Here is a 27,844-nt window from a genome sequence, read left to right on the forward strand (position 1 = left end):
AGCGAAACAGCAATGCTGCATTCTGCTAAACGACTAAAGATGACGGGGACTTATTTTAAGATATTAAAAATAACTGAAAAAAAAAGCATAATAATAGCTGCCGAGCTTGTTTTTATGAAATTTGCTGACATAAACATTAAAGTAGAGCTATTTAAAACTGTTTTTTTATACTGAAATTTACTGTTAAAGGCAGCATAAGCGCTCATGACCATTTACATTTGTCGACGTGCAGACCAGGGGAATTGAACCAACAACCTTCTGATAGCAAGACTGGGGATCTACCCCTGATCTACCACCTGCAAGACAATGCCTTAGGTCATCATGACATGATTTGACACGGCTTTGCTTAAAAATTTTGTTAACCTACACTTCAAACCTTTAAAGCCCGACTCGAACCCACAACTTTTGAATCTCTTCTTCTGCAGTTAACTAGAAGTCCAATACACCATCCATTGCACCACAGAGCCTTGATAGTATTTCTCAAATGAGGTGACTAAAATGAACAACTCTGAGTAAGATCACAGCCTCTAAATGGACCATGGCATTGAGCTAACACCTCTCTAGAGCTGTTTAAAAACAAACCATTAGGATTTATTGCATGCTGGTGTATTAACGTGCATGTTAGATCAAGGTGTGGGCCATCCATGCAAGGTATGTAGATGAAAAAGCTACTAGGTTACAGTAGTAAGAGCGCATGTTGTTACTTCCCACCACTTCGGAGTAAAGCTTTCCCCCTTACAGCCACAGCAGTGTCACTGTACCTGTAAACTCACTACTGAGCATTGCGAACACATCATAGAAGACTATTCTGGGACTATAATTGGTTTTCCATTAAGCTTAGTTTATTAATACATGCCGTTAGACTCAAATTAAAGATGGTGACACATCCCACACATCTTCCTGAATGAGTCAACCTCAGTGGGTCACTTTTAAAATTCAAAGCAGAATCTGAAATACACTTACTCTATTTCATATCTAGGGAGTTAGGAATCTATTTACAACCACAGATTCTGGCTTATTTTCACCTCATACCACAACAAAGTACATACTGATGTCTTAGAGCTGAGAAATGTGTTGGATGCCGATACGTTTGAGATACATTTCCATCATATTCTAGTTGACATTTATTTTGGATTAATTTTCCACATGTGAGATCACCAGTGAACCTGCTGTCATGCATCAAAACCAGTTTAATTTCAGTGTTAAAACCTCACGGACGTTCTCTTCTTCCGTTAAATCTAATCACTCAGAAGTTGCTCACTACACCGTAAGTCTTCTAATCACACTATTAGCCAAATCACTCCATTACCACCTTTTTATTAAGCAATATGTAAACTCAGTTAAGGTCAAGCAATAACGGTTATCTCACATCAGAGTGTTGATGAGAAGAGGATAAAGCAGGGTAAGACTTTCACAGAAGGAGGCCCTCTGCTGGACAACAGAGAGAAGGCCAAAGAGCATAACTGCAGAAACACTTCAAGACAGGTAGGAGTCCGTTGCAATGCACTGTAAAGGAAGGGTCATATTATTAATTAAGGTCAGTATTTTATACATTTGTTTAGTGTTTTTTCTCTTGTAAATGAAACCTGCTGCTTGATTTGTTTATTTAATACCATAATATTGTTGATAAAGCTCAACTTTTTGTCTGCTGACCCCTTAAAATGAAGTATTGTTTGATTAGATAACCTTTACAGGGCTGAAATAAGAAAACATTACTGAAAACTTAACAAAGGAGGAACCTAAATTTGAGTATGAGAACAATATATGTTCTCTCTCACAACTACTTTCACATCCACTGAACATCTGCACATGTTTTCATGCCACCAAAGAAGCACTGACAATGAAGTTTTATGGTGTCTCGTGAAATGCCTGACAAGGCAAACACCAGTGGAGTGATGTGTTGTTGTTATTGTTGTATACACATTAATTTAATCACTGCAGCTTCTCATTAAGGGACGTTTGTAAAACGAAAAAAAAAATAATAATTTCAATCAACGCACTGACGGCAACTCATGCCAAATATAATGTCTGCTTAATATAAGCCACTTGATAATCATAATACGGGAATTATGTTGAGAATTAGAGAAAATTGAGGGGAGTAAAACTGATATTGCCATGGAAACTGCACACAATAACAGGGCATGTCACAGCTTGAGGGAGAACCGTGGAGCAGCACAATAAACCAAACTGGGATTTAAAATCTTTTTCCTCTTTTTGTTTTTTATTAATTCCTTACCTTTGCATCATCATGCACCCTCATAACCAACTTCATTATATTGGCAAACTACTGTTACCTAATTTCTATTTTTTTAAATCTTATATATATATTTTTTTATCTCAGCTTATTGTCAGAATGTTAATCATACTTCAGCTGATGGCTGATGATCACTTCATACATCAGTTGCCTTGTGCCATTTTAAAACTAGACACCTGTTGCCTCTTATCGCCCTTTTGAGATATGTATCATTTGAAGCTGCAGCGATGAGGCAAATAATCATGTAATTGACTGAAAATTGATCAGAGACTATTTTGATCATCAACTACTAATTTCTTGTTTAAAAAATAAATGCTTTCTTGGGATCCCAGAGTCTCAGATCATATTATGTCTGGTATTTTTTTCTTTGTATTTATGATTTTAAACTTTTCTGGCTTTTGGACTGTAAGTTGGACAAAACAACAATTTGAATAATTGAGAAAACAATCAACAATGCTAATGAGTATAATGTGATGCAGTGAATACTTTGTGCCTGATTTCATTTACTGTATGGGAAAATTTAATTGCAGTATTTATGTATTTATTTAGAAGTATAGGAAGGATATATAGAAGGAAGACTATATACACTATACAGTTTATACACTGCCTTTTACTAACAGATATGATCAGGAGGACAACTGCAGGTGATAACAGTTGTACCCATAGTTGTAAAACACACATGCTGCATAGCACTGTACTTAAGAACATAAAAAATAAATCTAACTTGCCTGGGGACAATCTGATTGCACAGGATACAAGCATGGATTGCACATGAACTTAGCACAGTGTAGATATGTAATATGTATAAATATATGTAGGACAGATCCGATCCCCACCGCTCGGGGTCGCTGTAGAATTAAAGCAGCTTCTTGGCAGTAGCGGCGAAGAAACGTCGCACTTTCTGATTGGCTGTCGGTTGCTGGGGTCAAACAGTGTTGAGCATGCGCATACGGCCTTTTTTGGGTTAGCGACTGAAATCTGTCAGATCAGCGGAGCGTACAATCTCCTCATACCTTCATATATCTCATGCTGTTTCGTCCCCCTAGACATCGCTAGGGGCTCAGGTCTAGTTTCAGGCGTCAATAGATTTGGATTGTAACTTTTTGTCGTCTGTAGCCGAAGGAAACAGCAAAGAATGACGAGCAATACAAAGCGGAAAGAAGAAAGTCATCTGCTGAATGGGGGTGTAAAACAGTCCACATGGAGCAAAGCCTTCAACAGTAATGCCGTTTGGGAAGAGAAGGTCAGTCAGTTGCCCTTTAAAAAATAAAAATCAGCCCGGCTCTTATCTTGTCGTTGTCGCCAGTAGTTGCCACAAAGTTTTCAGTGCACCTAATTTGTCGTCAGGTGTCCAAAAAACCGCTGCTATCTGGAGCTAGCTGCCATGCTAAGGATTAATCAGATTTGGCTGGTTTAGCTGACAAATCGATACAACAAGAAACTAAACGTTGAAGTCGGCGACGTGTAAAAGCTCCTGGGATTTGTTACCTACTACTCATTGAATTCAAAGGATAAAGTCAACGAAATGCTTTTAAAATGTTCCTCTTCATTGCAAATAATCACATTTTTTTTTTTCAGTTAATCACTGGTTGGTCTGTAAAAGTCCTCACATTTGAGAGGCTGCCACCATTCATGCTTGATATGTTTGCTTGGAAAAATGACACGTTATTTATTGATCACAGTTGTGATTCTCAGTTGATTTTCTGTCTATTGCTTGCGAGCTTGTTGTGTTAAAGTCTTTCGTCTCTCACCTTAACCTGAACATAAACCTCACCAGTCATTTCAGCAACTCTTAACACATCTCATCAGTTAACTTAAACGAGGCCTCACCACAGAGGTCATGTGAGACACTTATTGAAGAAGAAACCGACTTTTGCACAAGCCTGTTGATGCCTTTTGATGTTTAGTCACAACATCAGATTACTCATTCCTGTTATGAATACTCTGATGTTTTTCTTTATAGTTGAAAGAACTATAGCCGGACTAGCCCTGATAAACTGCACTAGGGTTCGATGTTTAGGGGGAGTTGTAATACATTTTTAAAAGCTAATGCCGTTGTATTGTTCAGTAATGGCAGTGCATCAATTGAATCAAAGTTAATTTGTCTGTATTCTCTTTCACAGGATGAGTTTTTAGATGTGATATACTGGCTTCGACAAATTATTGCAGTAATCCTCGGCGTGATATGGGGTGTTGCACCGTTGAAAGGATTTCTGGGCATAGCCATGTAAGTATCCTACACAGACTGTGTCAACCTTATATCTGTAAAGGGGAACTATGAGAAGAAATTCAAACTCTATTTAAACTCACATTACATTTACAATAATAATCAGAAATGCTGTATAAACATGCTGTTCTCAGAGGGGGGAAAAGGTCAACAGAACACTGTTTGAATCTAGAAAGGTTGCAGGGTCTGCCAAATATAAACAAAGTAAGATAGTAGTGTTGTCCTTTTTAAGGTCAGTTTGTTTATTCATTCATAAAAACAGAATTTGTTCATTTAGTTTATTTGGGCATTAAAAATTCAGTCAATAAGAATCCTTCTCTTCTGATTAAATGCTCCGCAAAACGACACAGTGCACTTTTAATTGGCCTAAAAGTATTTTTTGACATATTTGACTGTACAAGGAAAACCACAAAGAAGTGAACACCTTTATGTTTTTGCCTTTTTAGATTCTGCATCATCAACGCTGGCGTCCTGTATGTATACTTCAGCAGCTTTCAGCAGATTGATGAGGAAGAGTATGGTGGCACATGGGAACTCACCAAAGAAGGCTTCATGACATCTTTTGCTCTGTTTCTGGTGAGGATGCTTATGTTTAGGGCCTCATTTAGACTGCTTTTTGTTTGTTTGTTTTTCACACATTTTGGTGATAATGAGTATAAAGCCTTTTGTGGCTCCTTAGGAAGCTGCATGTGATCTGATAAATTGCCTCCAATGATATCACTCAGTGGCTAAGCTGCATTGTGGGTAATGTAGGCGCCAGGTTTTGATAAGCAGCCCACTGTTCCAACATTGCACTTATACAGCATTGTGGGACTCATTATTGATGGTTTCGATACAGAAGATATCACCTTTTTATTCCACACATTCTTCTTCTTTTTCAAAACCTGCTGCTTACATGACCCATGGGAAGGGAAGTTTGCACCAAGTAAATGTTTAATTCCCCACATTCTATGATGGCAAACATCTAAGTTAAAAGACACATTTTGTAATGCTTAATGCTATGTGGTTCACTGCATCCCTGACACATAGAGAAGCACTTCACTTGTAAAAAGATGTGAGAATGAACCACGGCTCTAAAGGCTCCTTCACACTGCAATCCCTGTGCAATTTTAGGCTTGGAAAGATGACGAGTAAAATATGGTGAAATCTTTGCTCATGGAGATAAGTCCACTGGTTGCCCATTTTAGAGCTTCAGCAACTAATTGGTATGCGACAGGAATTGGTCTCAGAGTACATTGGCAAGCGAGTGTCGAGCTTCTGCCAAAAACATATGTACACCTCAAACTTGCATTCCGTGCTGTCCTTTCACACAATCAGGACCACACTTGATTCTTACATTGTGCCAGTGCAAATTGTTTTCCTGCATTTACCAACAAAGACTGTGTAAACATTGTAGTAAACCAATATCACACAATGTAAGACACAATGAACAAGCTACATTACTGTCATAGTACAGTATATCATGAAGAAGTAAATGTTGATGTCACGATTTAACGGCTTTTGGATTGTTCGATTAAACCTCGCTTTTACTGTGCAGTTTCTTCTGCCACTGGGCAAGAAATCCCCCCCCCCCCCGAAAATCAAGGCTGACCGGCAAGCCAGTCAATCTGTCATGCTGGCACCATTTCTATCTGCTTTCATGTCTCGATTTCAGACTCACTGAATGAATAAACTCACAATTTCGATACTCTGATGAAAATGGAAAGCGATTCGTTTGTCTTTGCTACAGAAGCATTTATAGCATTTCCATTAAGTATCACTGTTGCAATCATACTTAATGGAAATGCTATAACATGGGGAGTTAATTAAAAGAAGCGATTCTTGTGTTTTTAACGTTCTCATACCTTTTGTTTTGCTTTTTAGTTCTGTCAGTCTATAGTGCTTACTGCTATGAAGTCACACTATGAAACATTTGTGAAGCAAATTAATTGATCATTAATGTCTAACCACTCGTTCTTTTTGTCTTTTCCAGGTGGTGTGGATAATCTTTTACACAGCGCTACATTTTGACTGAGAAGAATCAATTGGACACTAAAAACAAACATTTCTGTTGAAGTAAATTGTCAAGACAGAGGAACTCCATGGCTTGCGGGGGTGTCAACACTCCTGCATATACAGTATGACTTTTCAGTGTACAGTGCTTCATTGGAATCCTAGTTTGATTAACGAGATCCTGCAAGACCACCGTGATGAACGTGTTCCAATACTGTACATCTCTCTTAATTTGGGGGCCCCTCCATTACACTTCCCATATGTTTTATTACCTTCCCCACCACCATCTCTGACAAAACACTAACAAATTTGACCGCCATATAGTTCAGCTGAGATTGGTAAATCAGAATAAGGATTTTTGTTGGTTTTACTGCAGGCCTTTTCTTGACATGAATGCAGATTTTAGATCGTAAAGATAACAACCATTATATGTATTCATCCTCGCTGCTTGTGAGGTTAAGTAACAGGAACTGGGAAATAAGAACTAAGTCTCACCATATAGTCATTAGGGTTCAATCTGTCCACAAGTGTGAAGTGTAACCTTTTAATTTAGGGACAAAACGCACCATATTTGATGTCTAAAACAACTCTTAAAGGATAACATTTTTGTTACTGTCGCTGTTAAATCACCCCCTCTGAAATGTCAATTCAAAATGGTATGTTTGCCTTTTTAAGAAACCAATCTGGGCCTGACAAAAAAATGAGTTAAGTGTCATGGCAGTAAGCACATTATAGTACTATTAGGAATAACTCCTACAGTATGTGTCTGTGGTTTTAAATGAAATATGTGATGAAGAGCTTCATTTTATTTTTTGCTCCATGGATATAAATATAACATTTTTGAATAAAATCTGACAGTTGTTATTTCTTCTGAAGAGTCTGGTGTCCAACAAATGTGAAAACTAGTAGCTAACCACGTCTTAAATCTCACTAATTTTAGCATCACAAACAAGTGCTAGTGGTCAGATACACATATCAGCTGATATTCAATCCCAGTATCTACCAGTAGTATCAGTGCGCTGTTCCTGCAGTCAGTCACTGACAACCATCTATGTTATCTGTCCATTGTAATCATTTCTTCAAGAGCAAAGTGGGGGGAGGAAATGTGCATGCCGTTTTCAGATGCAAACGTTCACAGATTCAGGCTAAAAACTGGTCTGTGCACTGCCATGACTTGCTGTTCATATATATCTAGATGTCATTTACCAATGGCATTAGTTAGGAGGGTAGAAATAATTTAAAATTATTTGTTTTTTTTCTCTCACATGTAGCTTCCAGATCAAAGTCTTGCCTGTTTTATTGAAATTAATTTAAGCGTGTCTGTAAATTCTGTACAATGTCCCTTTTGTCAAATCCACCTTGTATTATTACACAGATTTATTTGTACTTATGTTATATCTTCGTTGATGTAACATATTTCTCAGTATTTTATAGTGAAGAACTTTTGAAAACAAGTTCTCGTGAAGTTCTTGTAATGATACTGTTATATTAGATGCGCAGCTGGTGTTTGAAAGGATTGTATTTTCTGATCAAATCTTTTGGGAATCATTAAACATGGGCTTTATTTGGCCTCCATTTTCAAAGAGATGCTGTCTGTTTGTTTGTTTTTTAAATTAAAAATGAAAATTAAGTATATTTGGTCACATTATTTATTCAATGGTCGTAAAAAGATTGTAAAGAATTATTGCGTTGTATTATAATTTATACCATAGTCTGTTTTTGGTTACCTCCATAGGAGATTTCTACCAACAACAAAATAAAATAGATGAAAATGTAGAAATATTAAAATTCTCTAAAGAAAAGCAATACCACATTAAAAATACAAGTTAGAAATGCATTTGTAAATTTATTCATGCAGAGGTACAAAAGAATTGGCAGCAGAAAGTACTTCCAAGTATCAAAACTAAAAGAATTCACTGGATGGTAGAATGCCTAGTTTTTGGATCATTATTTCTGTGTAAGAAGCATTTTGATCATTTTTTCTTTCAGCTACTTCATGGACGGTTGGTTGCATCATATTTTGTAAGCTGACCACATACAACAATTGTATGCAACACCCTGATTTTCAGAGTAAGTACAGCTGTCAGATAAATGTAGTGGAGTAAAAAGTACATAATTTCTCTGACAAATGTTGAGAAAAATGGAAGCAAAGTACCTCAATTTATACCTGAACAAAAAAGGTTACCCAAAACAAGAGTTCAATCATTATTTACTCACCCTCAAAACAATGGAAAGTTGATTGTAGTGTCGTAGTCCACAGAACATTTCTGGAGCTTCACAGCAAAACAGTGCTGCATCATTCTCCGAAACAACTGAAGTAGATCGGGATGTTAAGCGTAACAAACAAATATAAAATGACTTCATACAACTTCTTGGGACTAATCCACGTCCCCAGAAGCCCCAAGTTCCAAAATTGATATGAAAAAATATCCACCCTTGATGCTCAGTTGAGCTTGTGCATTCTCCCCAGACTGGGTGTGCCCTAAAACCCCTTTGGCCCAGCAGCTAACATTAAGATTTCGGCTTTTTAAAGGGTGCAGATAATATCTTTTCAAATTGATTTGGAAAGTTATATGGATCCATTTTAGTATTTCATTTACTTGTTTTCTTAAAAATAAAATAAAATAAAAAATTCAGAGAAGGGCCCCGTGTATTGCAAAACTGTTCTGCTCTGAAAATCCAGAAATGTGCTGTGGATGACAAAACTTAACCCGACTTACCATCAGCAAAAACATATTCAAAAGTTGTGACGTAAAGAAGACATCCTTCATCGGGTAGGCTAATAATCCGAGGTTAGATGACCAAACATGAAGTTTTAATAAAGGTAATAAAAAGCTCACCTGTTAAAGTCATGCAGGCTACCTTAGTTGAGGTTTAGGGTTCAAATCTTCCCTGTAGCTTCTGCTGCGTGGAGTAATGATTGGCCATCATGAATACTTTAGTAGCTGAAGTTGAAAAGATGTCTAAAATGACATTGTTAAAACCCTCTGGACATGTTACTTGGACATCACTAGTGAATGTTGAAAAGATTCCTAAAGAAAAACATTTGGACATCTTGTCAACAGTAATTACAAACATCTAAACTTCTTGTGGTTAAAATTTTGAGTTTTCATGGCCAGGTTTTAATGCATACAGCAAAAATTACTGGGAGAATTTGAACACTGAGCCTAATCCTCAGTGGTCTGGATGAGGCATGTACTTTACCAGGAGAGCTATTTGTCAGCTTTAATAAATACTAATGATTGATCATCCACCGTTTGGGCTAATGTCCTGAGGTTGGATGACCGAGCATGAAGTTTTAATCAAGCTGATGCAGATCTCATACTGTAGCTGTCTGTGCTCAGTAGGGAGGTGTATTACTTTTTATAGTGTAGTAGTATTCAGTATATTATAAAAGTCTTCATGTGCTGGAAGCTGATTAATTTCACCCAACGTGAACTTGCGAAACACACTGACATCATTCATAAAATCTCCGATGAAAACCCAGATCATGACGTCAGCTGCAAAGTAAAAAAAAAAAAAGAAAAAAAATATGTGACGTAGTGGCCAAGATGGCGGCTCCCCTTTCCACGATGAAATTTTGGAAGCCGGGTAAGTACGAAAAAACGCATAAACGAGGCTGTTAATGTCATTTTTCCGTGTTTGTATTTATAACCGGGCGGCTGCTAGTGTAGTTGAGCCGGTCTCGGTTCGGGCTCGGTCGCTTTCACGGCCGCTGCGTGCTCTGCAGACTGTCGGGCACAAAAACGTAAGCTCTGCGGAATGAAAGAGTGACCTGCCAAAATAAAACACACAAGCTTGAGAGGAGAGACAGCTACACGACAAAAACACGCGGTTAGCGCGGCTTTAACCGCTCGTAGGTCGTTCATTACAGTGTCAGGACATTGCACTAGCACCCTGGCTGTCGTCCTCTTAAAACCTCCATCCGCCTGCTTGCGTTTTAAATAAAACATCTCCTCTCCACCTTCACCATATGTTCTTGCTCCAGGCGCCGAGGCTCCGGGGATCTCCGAGGAGCGGGAGCTGAACACAGAGACCACCGGCTCCCCCATCATCTTCAACCCGCACACCGCCCTCTCCATAGAGAAGCAGCGACAGAAACTCCCCGTTTTCAAGGTTTTCACACCAAGTCTCTACATATAACAGCAGGAGTGGGAGCTGTTTGCTTCAGTGGTGTTTAATTGTTCAATATGAACCTTTTTTGTTTTTGTCATTGTTTCCTATCCAGCACAGAAACAACATCTTATACTTGGTGGAGAGCTTCCAGACTGTCATTATAGTTGGTGAGACAGGATGTGGAAAGACAACACAGATACCTCAGGTTAGTGTGATCCCTGCATTTTGTCACTACTTGAAAAAAAAAAAAGATTCCCCTCAAAATCACATATTCACCAACTCTGACATCCAGAGGCTCATTATTGCCGCAGTGGACTAACACCCTTCATGTGGTTTTGCTCACATAGAGATTTTTTTTTTCCTTCACATGACCTTGTCTTGGTGCTTAGTGGCCTTTTTCTGTTTTTCTGACCACATCAGCTAGGCTTTAATTTATGCAGAATCTGCTGTTCTGCAACATCAGTGTCTCCATCTCGTGCTTTGTAGTCCTCTCCTGTTTTTTTTGATCTGATCATCTGACTCCTTGCAGTACCTGATGGAGGCTGGCTGGGCGGCCGAGGGGAAGGTGATTGGAGTGACACAGCCTCGCCGTGTGGCTGCTATCTCTGTAAGTCCTGCCACCGCTCAGCCTCTGTGGCTGCTCACCAATGTCATCTCACTGCGAGACATTTAGTTCACTGTGACAGAAGGACACGTGCCTGCTTCAAATTCAAATTCTCGATTTCCCCCTCTCTTTCCTGCTGATAGGTAGCTAACCGTGTGGCAGAGGAGCGAGGGGCCCTGCTGGGACATGAGGTGGGCTACACCATCCGATTTGATGACTGCTCTGATCCCCACGCCACAAGAATCAAGGTATTCCCCCACCAGATGTTTGAAGTCTGCATTAAAGGCTGTCTTATGTTTGGCTCCTTTTTTTAATTGTGCCCGTGTGCTTCAGTTCCTTACAGATGGCATGCTGGTGCGGGAGATGATGGCTGATCCTCTTTTGAAAAAATACAGGTAATGAAGGCTGCACAGATATAAAGCTAATTTTCACTCAAACCATGACAGTGTGACAGGGAGCCAGCATGACAAATGCCAGCTGCCTGAAACCTGCAGTGACAATAAAAGAAAACAATTGCCTTTGTACACATATATTTCCTATGAAGACTGGGATGGATTCACTCTAATGTTTTTTTTATCGTGCTGTTTCTCCTCAGCGTGTTGATGTTAGACGAAGCACATGAGAGAACCCTGTATACAGACATCGCCATCGGTCTACTGAAGAAGGTAATGACAGCTGATAATTTACTATTCAACTTTAATGTATACTTTACTAGCACAAAAAGACAACACCATGTTTGAAAATAGTCCAATATCCGCATGCCATAGTATCGGCGTATCGTAGATGTATTGGTATCGACATTTATGTTGTCCAAAATCGGCCGATATGAAAGCTTTTTTCTCAAAGAGATTATAATGCAGAAAAAAAGGCTCAGGGTGATTCCCCATAAAGTTTACTGTTTCAATGCACAATAAAGTAATTGCTAAACTCTTAGATATCCTGCCTCCGCTACATTTTGAATATTACTACGTTGTAATTAACTATAATATCACATAGCAGCAAACAACTATTTGTTACTATAAAGATAGAGTGGAGTAATGGCAGCCTGACCAGAGAACACATTCCCACTTTTCATGTGTGTGTTGTGATCCAAGCTCTGTTCTTTGTTTTGGTGGCGTCATGTGTATGTTGGCGCAGATGAGTTACATGCTACAAGCTGCTAAAGTCCTCCTGCTTGGTGGTACACAGTGTTACAGGCATATATATTTATATGCATGGTAGCTGATTAGCTGTAACCAATATTACGATTTTTTTCTTCATCGGAGTTTGCAATGACTAGATGCTAGTTGCTGAATGTCAGATGTAGGACCTTTTGAATATAACTATGATCTTTGTCACAAGTTTTTGCTAACCACATTTGAGGGGTCATTTAAAAAATGTGTGTACATCAGAAGATATATTAATATTGGAATTCTTTGCCACCCTATATTGGTATCGTTGTCGGCCCCAAAAATCGAGTATCAGACAGGCTATTTTTTTCTTTTTTACTGAATGAAACAAGCCAATAAAAAATATTTTAACATGTGCATGTTAAAGAATTTATTAACCTTACTCAGGCTTTGTTTTGCTTTATATTTGGCAGCTCCAAAAGCATAGCTAACTGCTAATAAATTCATAAATAACTATGTATTTAGCTTGACAAAGCAACAACAAAAGCTTCTAAACAGTTAACAAGTTTTTATGAGTGCATAGAAATGTCTTATACTTAACTAACCAGCCATGAAACTAATCCTAGAGGTGTTTTGCATTTGAACACTGACTCAACCTCTCGTTTCATGTTCTCCGATTCTCCTCCAGATTCAGAAGAAGCGGCGAGACCTGAGGCTGATTGTGGCCTCTGCCACTCTGGATGCCAAGGTGACTACATCATTAAGATGAACAGATATGCTAGATTCGAGAGAAAGAGAAAAAACAAAGAATGGAGAGAGTGAAGAGTTGATGTCAGGTCAGATCACATTGTACTGACATCCGCGATACTACTGATGAAAGAAAGACACAATCAGGCCACGACCGCGCTCAGCATTAAACAAGTCAGCTGAAATGCTGTATCAGACATTTGCGGTACTTTCTGTTTAAAAAGGCTTTTAACCACACATGCAAGGTGTTTAGTTTTACTGCAGATATGAGTTGCATCATTTTGAAAATGTCAGATTTAGGGCACAAAGCGTTTTACGTTGTTGCCGCAAACATTGGGAAAATACCAGCAGATTGAATATTATTAATTTCCTCTCTAAATAAAACCACGTTAACGGCATCAACTGGCAAATGTCGCAAGCTGCTTAGCTGTTTTTTGTACAGTAAATGTAGCTGCCCTTGACTGCCTCATTAATGTTTTCTTTCCTACCTGAAAAATCATCTGAAGAAATTCCATGACTTCTTCAACCTGAACGAGTCCGGGGATCCCAACAAGGACACGTGCGGAATTCTGACGGTGGAGGGACGCACCTTTCCAGTAGACGTCTTCTACACCGTCAGGTAGTCAACACACATAATCCAGCGTTTTAGGCAAATGTGAATGATTTGCATGTTTGTTTTTAACTCTTTTGTTCGTTCTCAGTCCAGTCCCGGACTACGTGAAGGCAACAGTGGAGACGGTGCTGAAGATCCACGAGACGGAGGATGACGGAGATGTCCTGGCTTTTCTAACTGGGCAGGTCAGCGGCCATATCGTTCATGCTACTCAACCTTATTTTGATAATTTCCATTCAGCAGCTGATTTTGTTCTTCTTCTTATTGTCCCTTGTGTTTTTCCCCCTCAGGAAGAGGTGGAGAAGGTGGTGTCCCTTCTCCAGGAGCAGGCCAGGACTCTGTCACGATACGGCATGAAGAAACACTTGAGAATTTTGCCCATGTACTCTGGACTACCATACGCTGAGCAGATGAAGGTCTTTGAGAGGGCTCCCTCCTCTGTTCGCAAGGTAAATGTTTTGGTTTGTTTAGATGCATTTGTAGATTCTTAGTGAAGTTTGCATTTCCACTATTTTGTATATATTCCCAATACCAAGCAATAGCTCCAAAGTAGATGGATAATCGGACTCAACTGCTTTTTCACGTCCCTCTATCACATCTATATTGCTCTGAGATGTGTGCAGTGATTCAAAGTTCTCTTAACATTTATTCCAGCAATCTTGTAAAATATAAGTACCCATAAGTCATACTTCAGTTGAGGTAAGATGTCATGTTAAGATATTACTTCATTAAAAATGAAAATCATCCATACGAATAGTACTTGAGTCAAGTATATTAAATGTACTTAATCAAAAGTAGTTTCCTGGCGATAAATGGATTTAAAGCTACTCCAAGGAGCTTTAATTTTTTTGCTGATTCTGGCGACCCCTTTGGACAAACGATGATAAACGTGAAGCAAGGTTAACTTTGTTTTAGTGCCATAACCGGACTACAGCTTCTTTCCTCCTCATAAATTCATCTTCAGCATTCCGCCTGACTTTCTTTCTTATTTGCTTCTTCCAGGTTGTGGTGGCCACTAACATAGCTGAGACCTCCATCACCATAAATGGCGTTGTATTTGTCATCGACTGTGCGTTTGTGAAGCTGCGAGCCTATAATCCTCGCACTGCCATCGAATCGCTGGTGGTTACTCCAATCTCCAAGGCTTCAGCCAGCCAGAGAGCTGGGAGAGCTGGGCGAAACCGACCTGGGAAATGCTTCAGGCTGTATACGGGTACGTGAGAGTTTGATGGAACGGAAGGAAGATGATGAAAATATGAGATGAATGCACGCATTGTTAACATTTGTGGCAAAGTGTTGCAGCCTTGTCCTCCTCCCTCCACCCTCTCTGCCTGTTTTTCTGTCGCTCTTTGTCATTCCCTCCCTGTGTTTCTTATTGCCTCTGCTCCTTTCACCAGAGGAGGACTTTGAGAAACTGCCTGCCTCTACTGTGCCAGAGATGCAGCGCACCAATTTGGCTCCTGTCATCCTGCAGCTTAAAGCATTAGGCATTGACAACGTGCTGCGGTTCAGCTTCCTTTCTGTGAGTGGCTCACTTTGCATCCATGGGGCGGCTGTGATGTGTTCACCCACTGTGAAAGGAATTGTACTTTACATTTTAATTAGTGAGAATGGCCCTTGGCCTCTGGGGGGGAAATGCATAGAAACCATAAAATTAATTCAGTCATTGTATACTTGGATGTAACGACAAGACTTACGAGGTACACTAGAGTCTCACTTTATTCAGTCTTTCGGAGTCAATAAAAGTTGGACTTTAATTTTTCTTTATGATTTTGCAGCCTCCTCCAGCTCAGACGATGGTTCAGGCACTAGAGCTGCTCTACGCTCTGGGAGGTAAGAAACAAAACTGTCAGCACGATGGAAAAGTAAAAAGGGAAAATGTCCTTCAACTGCAAGACTAGTGTTCAAAATTCAGTGTCGGCAAGCATCTACAAGCTAAGGTGTCCTTGCACATGATGCAGAATCTAAACCAGCTGTGCGTCCGTTGGCAGGTCTGGACCATTACGGCCGTTTGACTGATCCCATGGGTGTGCGGATGGCAGAGTTTCCTCTCAGCCCCATGTTTGCCAAGATGCTCCTGGAGTCAGGAAACTTTGGCTGCTCCAAAGAGATTGTGACCATCGCGTCAATGATGCAGATTCAGAATATATTTGTCGTGCCGCCCAATCAGAAGAAAGCTGCTGTAAGTAAAAAAAAAAAGAAAAAAAAAGGCTTTCAAAAGGAGCGTGTTGTACTGTATATTTGGCAGAAATGCTCTGTCAGCATAACAATTAGCACATTTTTTGCTATCTCACCCGTGCAGGCCCGAGAGCACAGGAAATTTGCAGTGGCTGAGGGAGACCACCTCACCATGCTGAATGTGTATGAAGCATTCATTAAGGTACAGTGTGTGTATATGTACAGTCTATAGCTCAGCTGGTGACAGTGGACACAACACGGAACTCAGCAAAAACAGGGAAGACTCTGAAATCTTCTTCTCTTTCCTGCAGCACCAGAAGAGCTCCCAGTGGTGTCAGGAACACTTCCTCAATTATAAGGGTCTGCTGCGGGCTGTGACTGTACGAGAGCAGCTCCGGCGTCTCATGAACAAGTTTAAGGTACCACGGACTTCCAGTGAAGGTATGTATGTGTTCATTTTATGTATTGTGAGTTCATACGAGAAGAGGTCTTGTTTTTAATCTAGCAACTATGTGCTACTTTGCAGAAAGTTGATCCTAGTATGAAAACACGGTAGTAACATTTTGCATCACCCTGTTATACAAAAAGAAAACAAAAATAGTAATTTGACATGTACATTGCTATTTTCTTTTGCACAGGTGACCCTGATGTGATCTTGAAGTGCATTGTATTAGGATTTTTCGCTAATGCAGCCCGCATTCACCATTCTGGTTCCTATCGGTGAGGGTTGAATATAAGACTTTTCTCAGCGAATGAATGTCGGTGTTTGTGCACGTTTAAATCACATGACACACACACTCGTATTCCTTTGCTCTGCCAGGACTTTAAGAGATGATCGGGAGCTTCACATCCATCCCAACTCTGTGCTTTTTGGGGAGAAACCTCCAAAATGGTCAGTATATTTTCTGGTTTAGCGTAAGGACTCAACTGCACATGTTATCTCGTACAATAAACATGATTTTCTTTTAATTCCTTATTCTTTTACATTCATGTTACACATTATTGATAGCTGTGTGTACATTGAGAGTAAGATTTATGCTCTCCTGCTTACAGTTTTTCCCAGTTGTTTAAACACATTTCCTGAAAGCTCATTTATAGATGTTTGGCTCTATGAAGCCATGCTTCGTGTTCAAATGTATAAAACTGTCTGGAAATGGTTTCCCCTTTCTCCTTTTTAAATGTATTTTGTGCCAAAAATATGTTGCAGTGCATAGGATGCATTTCTCTATCCAATCAGTTCAAATTGGTTGTAAACTTAAAGATGATACTATCTGCAACATTATCAGAATTCAAACCAAAGTTTCACGGATTTCATGACAAGTATGGGGTCTCTTTCCTCGTCCACAGTACAGGTCACGTAAGGCCTCTTTTATGCTCTGACATACAGAATGATTGAAGTGTTTCGTTGATTGAGTTTGAACTGGTGAAATCAGTTGGTAATTAGGCTGTGGCATTTTGAAGGCCAGTGATATACCACTCAACAAGTCATTACAAATCTCTCAGACTGAGAAAAAGGAAATTGTTCTTGGAGTTTAGCAGTCTGGAGTTTTGTTTTTGATACATGAGCTTTGAGTTTTGCAAACTGCGTGCATGGTTCCAGTTTTTCTCTGTATTCAACGGAGCAAAACTGTAAAAGTTTTCCGTTGTCTCGTTTCCAGGGTTGTTTTCAATGAAGTGGTGCAGACGGCAAAGTACTACATGCGTGATGTGACTGCTGTGGAGTCGTCCTGGTTGGTTGAGTTGGCCCCTCACTTTTACAAGCAGGCCAAGGTAGGTCGAAGAAAGAAACTTTTGTGATTACATGACTAGTAACAGTCTAGTTTCTAAAAAAGGTCAGTTCGTTGTGGCTGGAGAGCAGCCCCAGTTATGTTGAAAGTGTGTCTCTGTTTAGGTTTTATGCTCTGAGCCTCCGATAGTCTGCTAACATGATTACTCCGAATGAATATTAACTCAGTCCTGTCCCTTTCTCTTTCAGCATGGTTCACTGGCCAGCAAGAGGTCCCGGGTCCTCTAAATCTCGCCCTCATTTCACCACGACCGGAAGACTTGTTGAACTAAAAAGAGAAAACCCATCTCAATTTGCCACTGTGCCCCCCCTCCATTTTATTGTATATAAAGATGTAAAATATGTTTGTTGTCCATATTCACCCGCACAACCCCACTACACTATGTGGCCATGCTAAAATGGGATCATTGACATCAACGAGTGTGACTTGCTTCATTTGAAAGCGTCCGTCTTGCTCTTTGGCAGGGATGTAGTTTATATTTGATTTGTGAGAGTAAATGGTGATGAATGTGAGATGAGATCGGGCTGTGCCTGATGAGTGTCCATTCAAGTGTGGTCATGTAGTTCATTCATACTTGTACATAGTCAGAGCAGGCTCAGGTCCAGGGAACGGCTCAGGTGCCACAGGCCCGTGCACACCTGGTTCTTGGCTTCATTATTTTTTTAATAGCTGTATTTTCCTGTTACATGATAACTAATGGAAGACACTGGAATGTGAGGATGTTTCCCTTTGAGAGACGAATGGCTTTTTTTTCTCCCTTTAGTTATTTCTTTTCCCTCATAGCCTGGGTGCCTTTTATGTTTTGAATTCATTTAACTTATTTCCCTTCCTATTTAGTTTTTTAGTTCTCAAACTTTCTGTACATACAGAATGTAGTGATATATATATATTCAGGAAATTTGGTGCAGAAGGAAATACATTTCTTTATTTTTCAGTCAGCCTCAGATCCTACATCCTATAATGATACTGTGAAAAGACGGCTTTACTTTTTGATCCTTGTTTTCCAATCTGTATTGCCACTTAACTACAGTCTAGCTCAGACATAGTGGCCTTGTCACCACTCTGTGCCAATTTTTCTTTATCAGCCTAGTTCACATTTCATTTTCAGGTGGAATGTGTAAACGCACCCAAGCATTGTAAATGAAAAGCTGTGAAATCAAAACTAAAAAGTGCCATTTGTTCCTGTGATGACACACAGTGCATTCAGACGTGCATCTAAAGCCTCAAAGAAACAGTAGCATTTATTCGATTTCAGCAATCTCTTTGGCCATCCTAATTGCTTCTCCTTTAACTGTTTGTCTCAGTTCAAGCAAAACAGTATTGTGCTTTTCTCCCCGTTATTGTCAACATCATCTACCTGAAGATTTACAAAATGGCCATTTATTTGTGATTTCTGTGATCCATTCCATAACAGCTACATGTGCTCTACATTTCTGCTTTTGTTTTTATTTGTACTTTGTTGTTTTTGGCCCCGAAAGCGTAAGCGAGCAGTATATTGTTCAAGGTTTGTCATTTCACCAGTAAGGTCACTGTCACCAAATTTTACTTCTGCCTGCATGGTTTGTCATTTATCTTGTTCTTGGGGTTACAACTACTGTAGATTCAGTGAAACTGTAATCAAACCGCAGAACAACACACCACACCGTAGCTAGGTAAACCAACTCCAATTAGATGGATATACAAATGAGGTACCTTTTGCATGTAATAATGGTACTCTGATGTAGACCTATAGACTTAAGATCATCTCCTAGACTTATTGCAAATGAAAACATTCGCGAGATGACTTGTTTATCCTCATTTGTGCTGATACTCTTGAGTACGTATGCAGCCAAAGCAGTAATCTGTAGACCTGTGTAATTGCTCACCACCGAGATTCAAATTGTCACCTGTCATTCCTTCCTCACATCCTCAAATAAAGCCTTATTGTCATGCACTGAGTCAGCTTTTGACTTTTTTGCTCACGGAAGTTTTGCTATTGTACCCTTTTTCCAGTGTAAGACGTTGCCAGGAGGTGTCACTGTTGTATTACAAACAGCAAGTACACTGAGCGATTCAGAGGACGGTCAGCAGTGTGAGGGCATTTAAGAGAGTCTGTGTGGCTATTATCTCTACTTATGATGTAGTGTGAAATTTCATAAATTCTCCCTTTGCTGTTGATACATGGGCAAAAATAAAAGAGGAGTTTGATGTTTGAACCAAAAATCCCATTAGAAACGCAGTAAGGTTTAGCGTAAGGACTCAACTGCATTAGTGGCCCATTTATGTGGCTACAGTAAGGAAAAAAACAGCTTATATTTAAGACTGTCTTTATGATGTCTTCCTGTCAGGTGCAGGGTTTAAATATTGTTTGGAAACACAAAAAAAAAAAAACACAATATAAACAGACATGATAGGGACCTGAAATTGCACCCTGTTATTACTTTAATTAGTGTGGTCGTAGTGTTAAAGTCTAGTTTTCAGACCCTCATTATTTATTGAATCAGCTATTTTTATTCTAATCTTATTGTTGTGGATTATATGACATATTTGCTTGTAATGTGACTTTCTATGAGCCTCTAGGTTTTTAAACTAAATTTCATCTGCACTATCTGCTTCTTTACTTTTGTTGCAGTGTTTCTGCTGCTTTGTTTTACAGTGAAAGATAAATAAATAAAATGTAAAAAAAAAAGAAAAAAAAAAGAAAAAAAAAGAAAGTTGCTGTTCTTAAAACGTACATTTCTAAATTCACGTGTTCAATATGACCAGAGACCATTGTGGGCCTAGGGACTATTCTAACATAGAGGGACTGTGTGATACATGCTACATATTATTTAAGAATTTATTTCATCAAATTATCACAAACTAATTGGTATACTGACAAATCGGGGCCCAGCAGCAACACCGGGCAAATAAGCTGCTGCAGTACAACTTTCCGCCACCAGGGAGCGCTGACTGAGCGCATCGTTGCTTAGCAGCAACGGAAGAAGGACGAAAATGGCGTGCTACCGGACCTACGTTGCCCATCCCACCATCCACCTGTTAATTCCTTAATTTTGTTTGTCAGTTAGCTAGTCAAAAATATGTGCCTTGCCACAATATTACCATACACAAACGTACAACGGAAAGTCAGTAAGGTGTGTATACTAGCTGATAATTCATTTTCATGACAGATTTGTGTTGAAATGCACCTTAGCTAGCTAGCTTCTGTGGGCTAAGCTACCTGCTAGCCCCGTTTTTGACTGTTAGCTAGCTAACCCCGCCATAATTTTATGGTTGGCCAATTTATTGCTGGAAATTAGTTATCTAAGTAAATATATGAATAAAAGTATCCTAAAGTTAAGTATAATTTTGAGGCAGTTTTCTCATGCAAACATTAATGTCTACCTCAAATTGAGCTTTTTAAACGGTTTAGGGAAACCAAAATTACAGTAGGTGTTAAGTTTGGTAGGTCATTGGAAAAATCAGGTTTCCATCATGTTTATTCCCTCGCTAACAAATGAAGGCTTGGCTATAAAAGAGTACTTTTTTTTGTTTGTTTTTTTTGACTCTGTTAAGGTTTGGATGCACCCAGTCAGTTGAGGGCAGTAGAGGGACTTTCTCTAAGCTTAAGCCAAAAGGTAGCAGGTATAGTTTGAGGGGAGCCCTCATATGTGCCATTTAAGAGGATAAGCATCCCGGCTCTCCCAGTGTACAGTTACACCTCTCCAATTCTACCTACTTTTTTTGGTTTTAGTGGCATGCCGCCATCTCACCTCACTGAGCTACTCATTTAACATTAACAGACCTTATGATTAACCTTTGGTAACAACTCCCATAGAGATGGCAGGGAGCCTTCAGAAGAACAAGGAAAAAACAGTGTTGTTCTTGAAATGTTCTTTAGGGAAAGAGGAAACAGTCAGACAGTGTAGGACAAGAAGAGTTGTGTTTATCGTCCTAGTGCAGTGAATGTTATTTTCCTTTATAGATGAGAAGAGTGAGCGAGTGTCGACTTGTGACAGGTTTCTCAAATCAGCAAAATGACAAAGTGTAAATGAAATTGGCTTCTTAACAGGCACTCAATTTCAACTTGCAGTATGATGGTGAAAGGTAAATGATTTGGGTGCTTCTACATGCTTGGGGCAACTGTAATGTGGAGCAGATTCCTCAACAGATCTGTGGTTATTTCCAGGGCTGCAACTAAAGACTGTTTTCATTGGCGATCAATCCATCCAGAATTTTTTTGATTAATCAATTGATTAATCAATTACTTGTGTGGTCATCCTCAAGTTTCTTATTTTGTCCACAGCCCAAAAATAATCACTTTACAGTCCTAAAAGCGTAAATAAACAGGAAATATTTACATTTAAGAAACTGGAATCAGTGACTTGTGACTTATTTTTCTTTGAAAAATACTCAAACTGATTAATCAGTTATCAAAATAGTTCACAACTAATTGATGAATCGTTGTAGCTCCAGTTATTTCAGTTAAAATACACCTAAACTACAACATCACATCTCTTAATCTCCACTATCAACAGGGTATGGCAATTCGTCATGGTGAGATCAGTTAATCAGAAGTTGTTATTACAAACTATCTAATTAAGTGTCTTAATTAGGCATTAACTGTACCAATTAAGAAGCATTGCAAATTGCTGCCCACACATTAGTCAGTCGTGACTGAATTTCCCACTGAAGTAAATTAGATATCTAAACATGGAACTTCTGGTTTTTTTTACCTTGTTCTCAGCAGCTTGATGGTTGTCTGGTATTTTATGTAACCAGTTTTGAGCTACTGTCAACTGTAGCCTTTCTGAGCATCCAACAAATGAGAGGTAGGGACTTCAGCAAAACCTGAGCAAATAGAAATACTGCAAAGCCTGTGTAAAGCACACCTTCATGTTTACTGATTCAAAGAAGAACATCATGTATTAACAAAAAGGGGAAGGCAGTCAGAATGTCGCTTTGATTACCACAGTTATTCATACATGTGAAGCTGCTCCTTGTTCTAAATATGGTTTATCATTCTTAATATCACTTTTTATTATGGAGATATAGAGTTGAGCAGCATTACTGACACTGCAAAAACAAAGATTTCATACAAAAAATAAAACACAACCGCCCCACTTTAAGCAATCAAAAGCTTTGAATCTCATGTTTGACATTTTGTCCATTATTCATTTGTGCGATAAATGATTTTATAACAAATATGTTCCAATCTGAGTCACAAGAAGTGTTGAATCTCCAAATAGAAACCAATTAACTTTTTTTAAACAAAGCATGAAATATGTTTCATTATGTCTTAATGTGTCCTGCATGTTTTTTAGGGATCCTTTGAAGTACAATGGATGAAACAGTGCTGTGACTTTGTGTCATCTGATAAGAGGGTGACTTCTCTTTGCCTGGTGTCTTGAAGGAGGACAAAAACAAGTAAGGAAAGGGGTACATTTATACATGTGTTTTTTAGTTCCACTTAGCTGCCCATTAGTGTTGTGTAACCACATACAAGCGATGTGACAGCCGGAGGTATCAGTGATTAATCGTGTGCATGTGACTCGGACGAGGCAGCAGTTGGAGCAGGTTGTGTGTGCGTGGTTGAGTGTTCCTTGCCATATTTCAGCGCTGTCAAAAAATCATTGACATGTTCCATCCAATTCAAAGAATGTTTAACTGTTTTCAAAGGATTTGATGGGAAAGCAAGTGATGTGTGACTTGTAATTACCCCCTGTTCAAAGTTTATACTTGTTTTGAAAGAAAACAATGTGGTTAATATTTCTCCCTTTAGTGGACCACCAGTGCTTTCTTCCAGTGTATGATGGTCTTGTTTCTTGAAGGGGTTTTAAGTGTAGCTTTGATTTCTTTTTCCTCAATTTAAGTTTGCTTTGCTCTTACGAACATGTTTGGTTGTGTGAGGCCATTTTGGGCAATGTTGCAAACCAATGAGCAGAACTACTTTGTGGTAGAATAGGCTTACGGGATTTTTGTTTCAGTGGGATGAAGTGAGTTTTTATTTGAGACATTCCTGTCTGTGTCTTTGTTATTGTAGAAAAGCTGCTTGTGAGTAACATGCAGGCTCTGATAAAATATTAAATTCTCTCCAAAATAGAGCTAATCATGTTATCTGATGAAAAGTTCTGTTACCATACCATTTCAATACCGTGCAGCTCTAAGATGCATATGAGATTCGAGGATTATGCTCGACACTGTCATTGACATAACGCTAAGAGCTCCTACTTGGACTTTATGGCAGTTAAGCACATGATTCCTGTCTAACTGCGCAAAGTGACAGTGATAAACATATTTTCCAAAATTAACACGCTCTATTAATGAGTTAAGAATTAAGCTAAAAAGATTGCATCTGTTTAGCTGTAGGGAGAGAGGAAATCATTTTGCATCATCTGAAAAATCACAAGTAATAAATTAATTAAATCGTTTACTCATTAACACAAAATGTTATCATCTTCTGTACATGGTGCGTGGATGTAATTATCTCTTTTCAAAGCATGAACGATTGGCTCTGTTTTTCTATTTTCAAGTAGCTGTACGCATGTTAAAAGAAAAAAATCCAAGAGATTTCAAGCACAGGAGGAATTTTTACATTTGGGAGGGAGGATGCAATCAGTAGCATGGGACTTGCAGAGGCCTCCTCGGGTGACAAATTGAAAGTGTCTCGGTCTAGTTTATAGCCCTGATCAGGTCAAACGAAAAATATTGGAGGTCTGGGTGAGGAGACAGGCCCGCCTGGTGCAGATAAATGGACTGATCATTTCTTATTGAGAAACAATTCCTAAAAGGTAGTTTACTGTGTGACTGGGGAAGCGGCGAGCGGAGAGCAGAACACGCACCCACTGCTCCCTCCCTGACCCTTCCTCCACTGCCGGAATTAAATGGATAGAGAGAACGCGCGTTTCTGATGGCACTCCTCCGCCAGAGAGACACTCCATTTGTTATGAAGTAGGGGTTCTGATGAAGTGTAGGGAGCTCCTCTTTCTTTTTACCCCCTTTTTTTCATCCTTTCTTTCTCAGGCACTACAAGGCCGGCCTTCAGTCTGCTTCACATGAAATGGATGGAAGGAGCCGATTGAATTTTACACTCCCCTGGTCATGATTAATGTGTTTGGTGTGGGGCGTCTTGGCAGTGAAACTCCACTACCACTAGCTGGTGCTCAAGCTCTCCCATCACTGTAGCCTAATAACTTTGCTGAGATGGGGGTTGGGGGTGGGGATGGTGTTGGCTGTTAAAGCGGGGCAGTTTTGTTCAAGAAACCGGTCCTTTCATAGCCCACAACCCCTTCAACTCTTCTCCCCTCTGTGTTAATAGAAAATCTCTGCTCTTGCCCACTCACTCATTATTACTTCACGGTCAGTTTCTTAGTGTGCTCTGTACCCAGTGTTACTTGGCAGGCTGTGCTGTAAATGTCAATTTATCACTTAACCCATTGTTAAAGGGTGAGAGGACTAATAAAAGATGCCAGGTCATGTTATTGGATTCTTTAACAGATGCTCATGGTGCCGTTTTACGTATTCAGGCTCCATGCGTGGAACTTAGATTACACCAGATTTCCCAGAGTGGAACATTTGTCTTTGAAAATAGTTTTTTATTCATCTCTTACAGGAAATTAAAAAATGTGAGCAGGAGAGTTGTAAGTAATGTAACGTTCAAGAACTAAACAACACAAAGAATTATAATAGCTCATGTTACAAAAGACAAAAACTTAAAATAAATTTATGATGATTATTATAGTATTATCTTGTGAACAAGAAAATGAAGTCGCCAATTGTGACCTGTACTCCTCCAGGCATCCTCAGGGTATCTGGTGATAAGAGACCCATATTTAATGGCATTAATGGCAGTAAGGCTGGGAGGAACTGGACTGGATTTACAGAAGTGCCTTAGATGAGAGATCAATAAAGAGGTAACTGAGTGGATGAGCCAGACTAAGCAGGAATAGGAGCAGGTTTAATTTTGCATAAATAATGTACGGTCTGAGAAGGGAGAGGGAGATAGAGGCAGTGCAGCCAGATGTCAGCTCGATCTTTCTTTTTTGTAATTTATTTTTTCCATTATTCAGTCGCAGTTTATCTAATTTTCTCTCAAATGTCCACAACATATTTTTCCCCCATTTCGTTTGATTCATAATGTTGTTTCGTCATCACTGCTGTTCATCAATTTCCACATTAATTTTGCCAAGTACTATACAAATATCCGATATGTTTATACAGTTATAGCCTAATAGAAGCCCTATAAGTGGATTGTATGTTGCCCTGCTGGAACTCCCAGTGCATCCTCCTCTGTAGTCCAAACCCTGCTTCGATCATCAGGACTTCAGCGGATGATGGATGGAGCTGTCTCCCTCCAGGTTGTCATAGCATCTGTTGCATGGTGCTCACTGTATCCTGCTCTGTGGATGCTTGCATGCACACAGATAGGTCTCCACCACTGTTTGTGTGCGGGCCGTTTGGTGGGTAATGATGGAAAATGAGAAACACAAACCCACCTTTCAGCACAAACCTCCCGAGGTTTGAAATGATGTCTGTTTTTCATGCTACAGGTAACAAGGTGAACACAGAGGGTTTTTTGGGACTAGCTCACATTAAAAGACGACATCCAGGCCCCCTGTTGTCTGAGTTAAGCTGACTCTAAACAGAATGGGTGTCTGTGGTTGAAATGGTTTAAAGGTGGCTGGCAGGTTCATCCTCTACTTAAGTTGGTGGGGGTGAACATATAGAGGGAGGAGAGAGGAGATAACTGGAGATAAAAACAATGGGAGAGTGACGAAGGGAGGGATAGCTGAATGAGGGAGAAATCAATAGGAAATCAGTGTTTGGGGAGGGCCTGTCGTTTATCAGGTGACACGGTTAAACAGCGTTAAGGCACTAAAAGTGAGAAAAATATGGGCCATCCCCATGCTGGTATTGATCACAGCGGAATGGGGCGGCAGAAGGCCGAAGCCACTAATAAAATAAGACGTATCTGAGTGGGAATCAGCCAGGGATCGATGGGCACGGTGATCAAGGCCAAAAACATCTTCACTGGGATTTAAGCTTGTACTGCCTTCCTGTGCCCCCCTTACACACCCCATCATGACCAAGGGGTGGTGTGATGGAAGTGCTGGGGTCACGTAGAGGCCCCTCAGGCTAGTCATACCTGTACCGTGAAAGTTTGACAAAGAGGGAGTTGGGTAAAAGCATGGATTGGAAGTGAGATTTTGAGGGATGGGATGAGAAAGGGAAAATAGCTTTTTATCCATCATATGCTTTAATTCATTTGAATGTAAGTACTTTTTACCTAATCTATACTGTTACTGTTATCTGTCTGGCACGGTGACGGAATGTCTCTTCCACAGCTTTTTTCGATCACTTAAGCTCACATGTCGAAGTATCTTTTGGCACTGAAGCTCCAATTTCATATGAGGGTCAGGCCAGAACCTTGCATGGCACCTTGCTGCCATTGGTGTGTGAGTGTTTTTGTGAATGGGTGATTGAGAGGGAAATTATGAAGTGCTTTTGAATAAGAGTTTTTAGGTGTTAGCTGTTACTGGAGCTCTGCTATCGACAACAATGACAATCCTGCACGATTTTGCATTTCCCTCTTTATCTTCATACGACTTCATTTGAAAGCTGCTGTGTTGGAGTCATCACGACAGAAGTTTTGTATCAGAATGGGCCATAACAAAAAGAAAAAAACAGGGAAATCAGTTGTTGTGGCTGATTAACATCTGGCAGTCGGCATTACATGAGTGTAGTAAAGCACAGATAACGAGGGTTTTAGTATTATTCCAGTGTCTTACTTTTGTTTCAGTATAGAAGCAGTGATGTAAATAGACAGGATATCTCTATACAGACCACTGTTTTCTGACTCTTTACCAGTTCTTTTCATGTTCTCTCTTCATTTATTGCACACCAGATGGAGTAAGAAGGATTCTTTGAAGCAGATATGATAGGAGAGGTGCTAACAGAAAAGTTGAGGCCTGTGGTCCTAAGGGACGCTCATTCCAGTAATTTGAAAGTCTTGTTTTTGTCTATAGTTTTTGTGTGCATATGGTTCTTCTGGGGTAACTAGCCCAAAGTGTCAATGAGGACACTGGATGTTCTTTGTGTTTGAAGCCCCTATAGACCCTGTCTGCTTTCTGTACTTGGCATATCTTTCAACATCACATACATAACACTGCAAAAACATTGTGTAATAACAGCTGGAAAGCTGCTGAAGTTCTTGGAACATTCTCGTCCATCTTTCAGCATGCTAATGAGCGAGCAGCTAT

General features: G+C 39.6%; 2 protein-coding genes across 2 annotated transcripts; both read left to right on the forward strand.

Annotated features, from left to right (window-relative positions):
- Positions 1 to 3,183: 3,183 nt before the first annotated feature.
- rab5if (RAB5 interacting factor) lies at positions 3,184 to 8,060 on the forward strand. The gene is made up of 4 exons (XM_030423967.1): positions 3,184 to 3,497; positions 4,378 to 4,481; positions 4,928 to 5,057; positions 6,454 to 8,060. The coding sequence occupies exons 1-4, from the start codon at positions 3,390 to 3,392 to the stop codon at positions 6,493 to 6,495; spliced, it is 384 nt and encodes a 127-aa protein (XP_030279827.1). The 5' UTR covers positions 3,184 to 3,389; the 3' UTR covers positions 6,496 to 8,060.
- A 1,938-nt stretch (positions 8,061 to 9,998) lies between these two features.
- On the forward strand, positions 9,999 to 19,564 carry dhx35 (DEAH-box helicase 35). The gene is made up of 21 exons (XM_030424262.1): positions 9,999 to 10,064; positions 10,462 to 10,589; positions 10,702 to 10,794; positions 11,119 to 11,196; positions 11,337 to 11,441; positions 11,527 to 11,588; positions 11,789 to 11,858; positions 12,991 to 13,050; positions 13,556 to 13,668; positions 13,751 to 13,847; positions 13,953 to 14,111; positions 14,665 to 14,875; positions 15,060 to 15,184; positions 15,441 to 15,495; positions 15,654 to 15,844; positions 15,965 to 16,042; positions 16,152 to 16,281; positions 16,479 to 16,560; positions 16,661 to 16,732; positions 17,499 to 17,610; positions 17,816 to 19,564. Exons 1-21 carry the CDS (start codon positions 10,025 to 10,027, stop codon positions 17,852 to 17,854), a joined length of 2,100 nt encoding a protein of 699 aa, XP_030280122.1. The 5' UTR covers positions 9,999 to 10,024; the 3' UTR covers positions 17,855 to 19,564.
- The last annotated feature ends 8,280 nt before the right edge of the window (positions 19,565 to 27,844 follow it).

This window comes from Sparus aurata, chromosome 7 (genome assembly GCF_900880675.1).
Source record: "Sparus aurata chromosome 7, fSpaAur1.1, whole genome shotgun sequence".
NCBI classification, from domain to species: Eukaryota; Metazoa; Chordata; class Actinopteri; order Spariformes; family Sparidae; genus Sparus; species Sparus aurata.

Bases quoted from the DNA above. Each gene is read 5' to 3' on its own strand.
- rab5if (XM_030423967.1), top strand. From the start codon at position 3,390: ATGACGAGCAATACAAAGCGGAAAGAAGAAAGTCATCTGCTGAATGGG. The intron at 3,498-4,377 runs GTCAGTCAGTTG...TCTCTTTCACAG, and splicing joins ATGCCGTTTGGGAAGAGAAG to GATGAGTTTTTAGATGTGAT. The intron at 5,058-6,453 runs GTGAGGATGCTT...TGTCTTTTCCAG, and splicing joins CATCTTTTGCTCTGTTTCTG to GTGGTGTGGATAATCTTTTA.
- dhx35 (XM_030424262.1), top strand. From the start codon at position 10,025: ATGGCGGCTCCCCTTTCCACGATGAAATTTTGGAAGCCGG. The intron at 10,590-10,701 runs GTTTTCACACCA...TTTCCTATCCAG, and splicing joins AGAAACTCCCCGTTTTCAAG to CACAGAAACAACATCTTATA. The intron at 11,589-11,788 runs GTAATGAAGGCT...GTTTCTCCTCAG, and splicing joins CCTCTTTTGAAAAAATACAG to CGTGTTGATGTTAGACGAAG.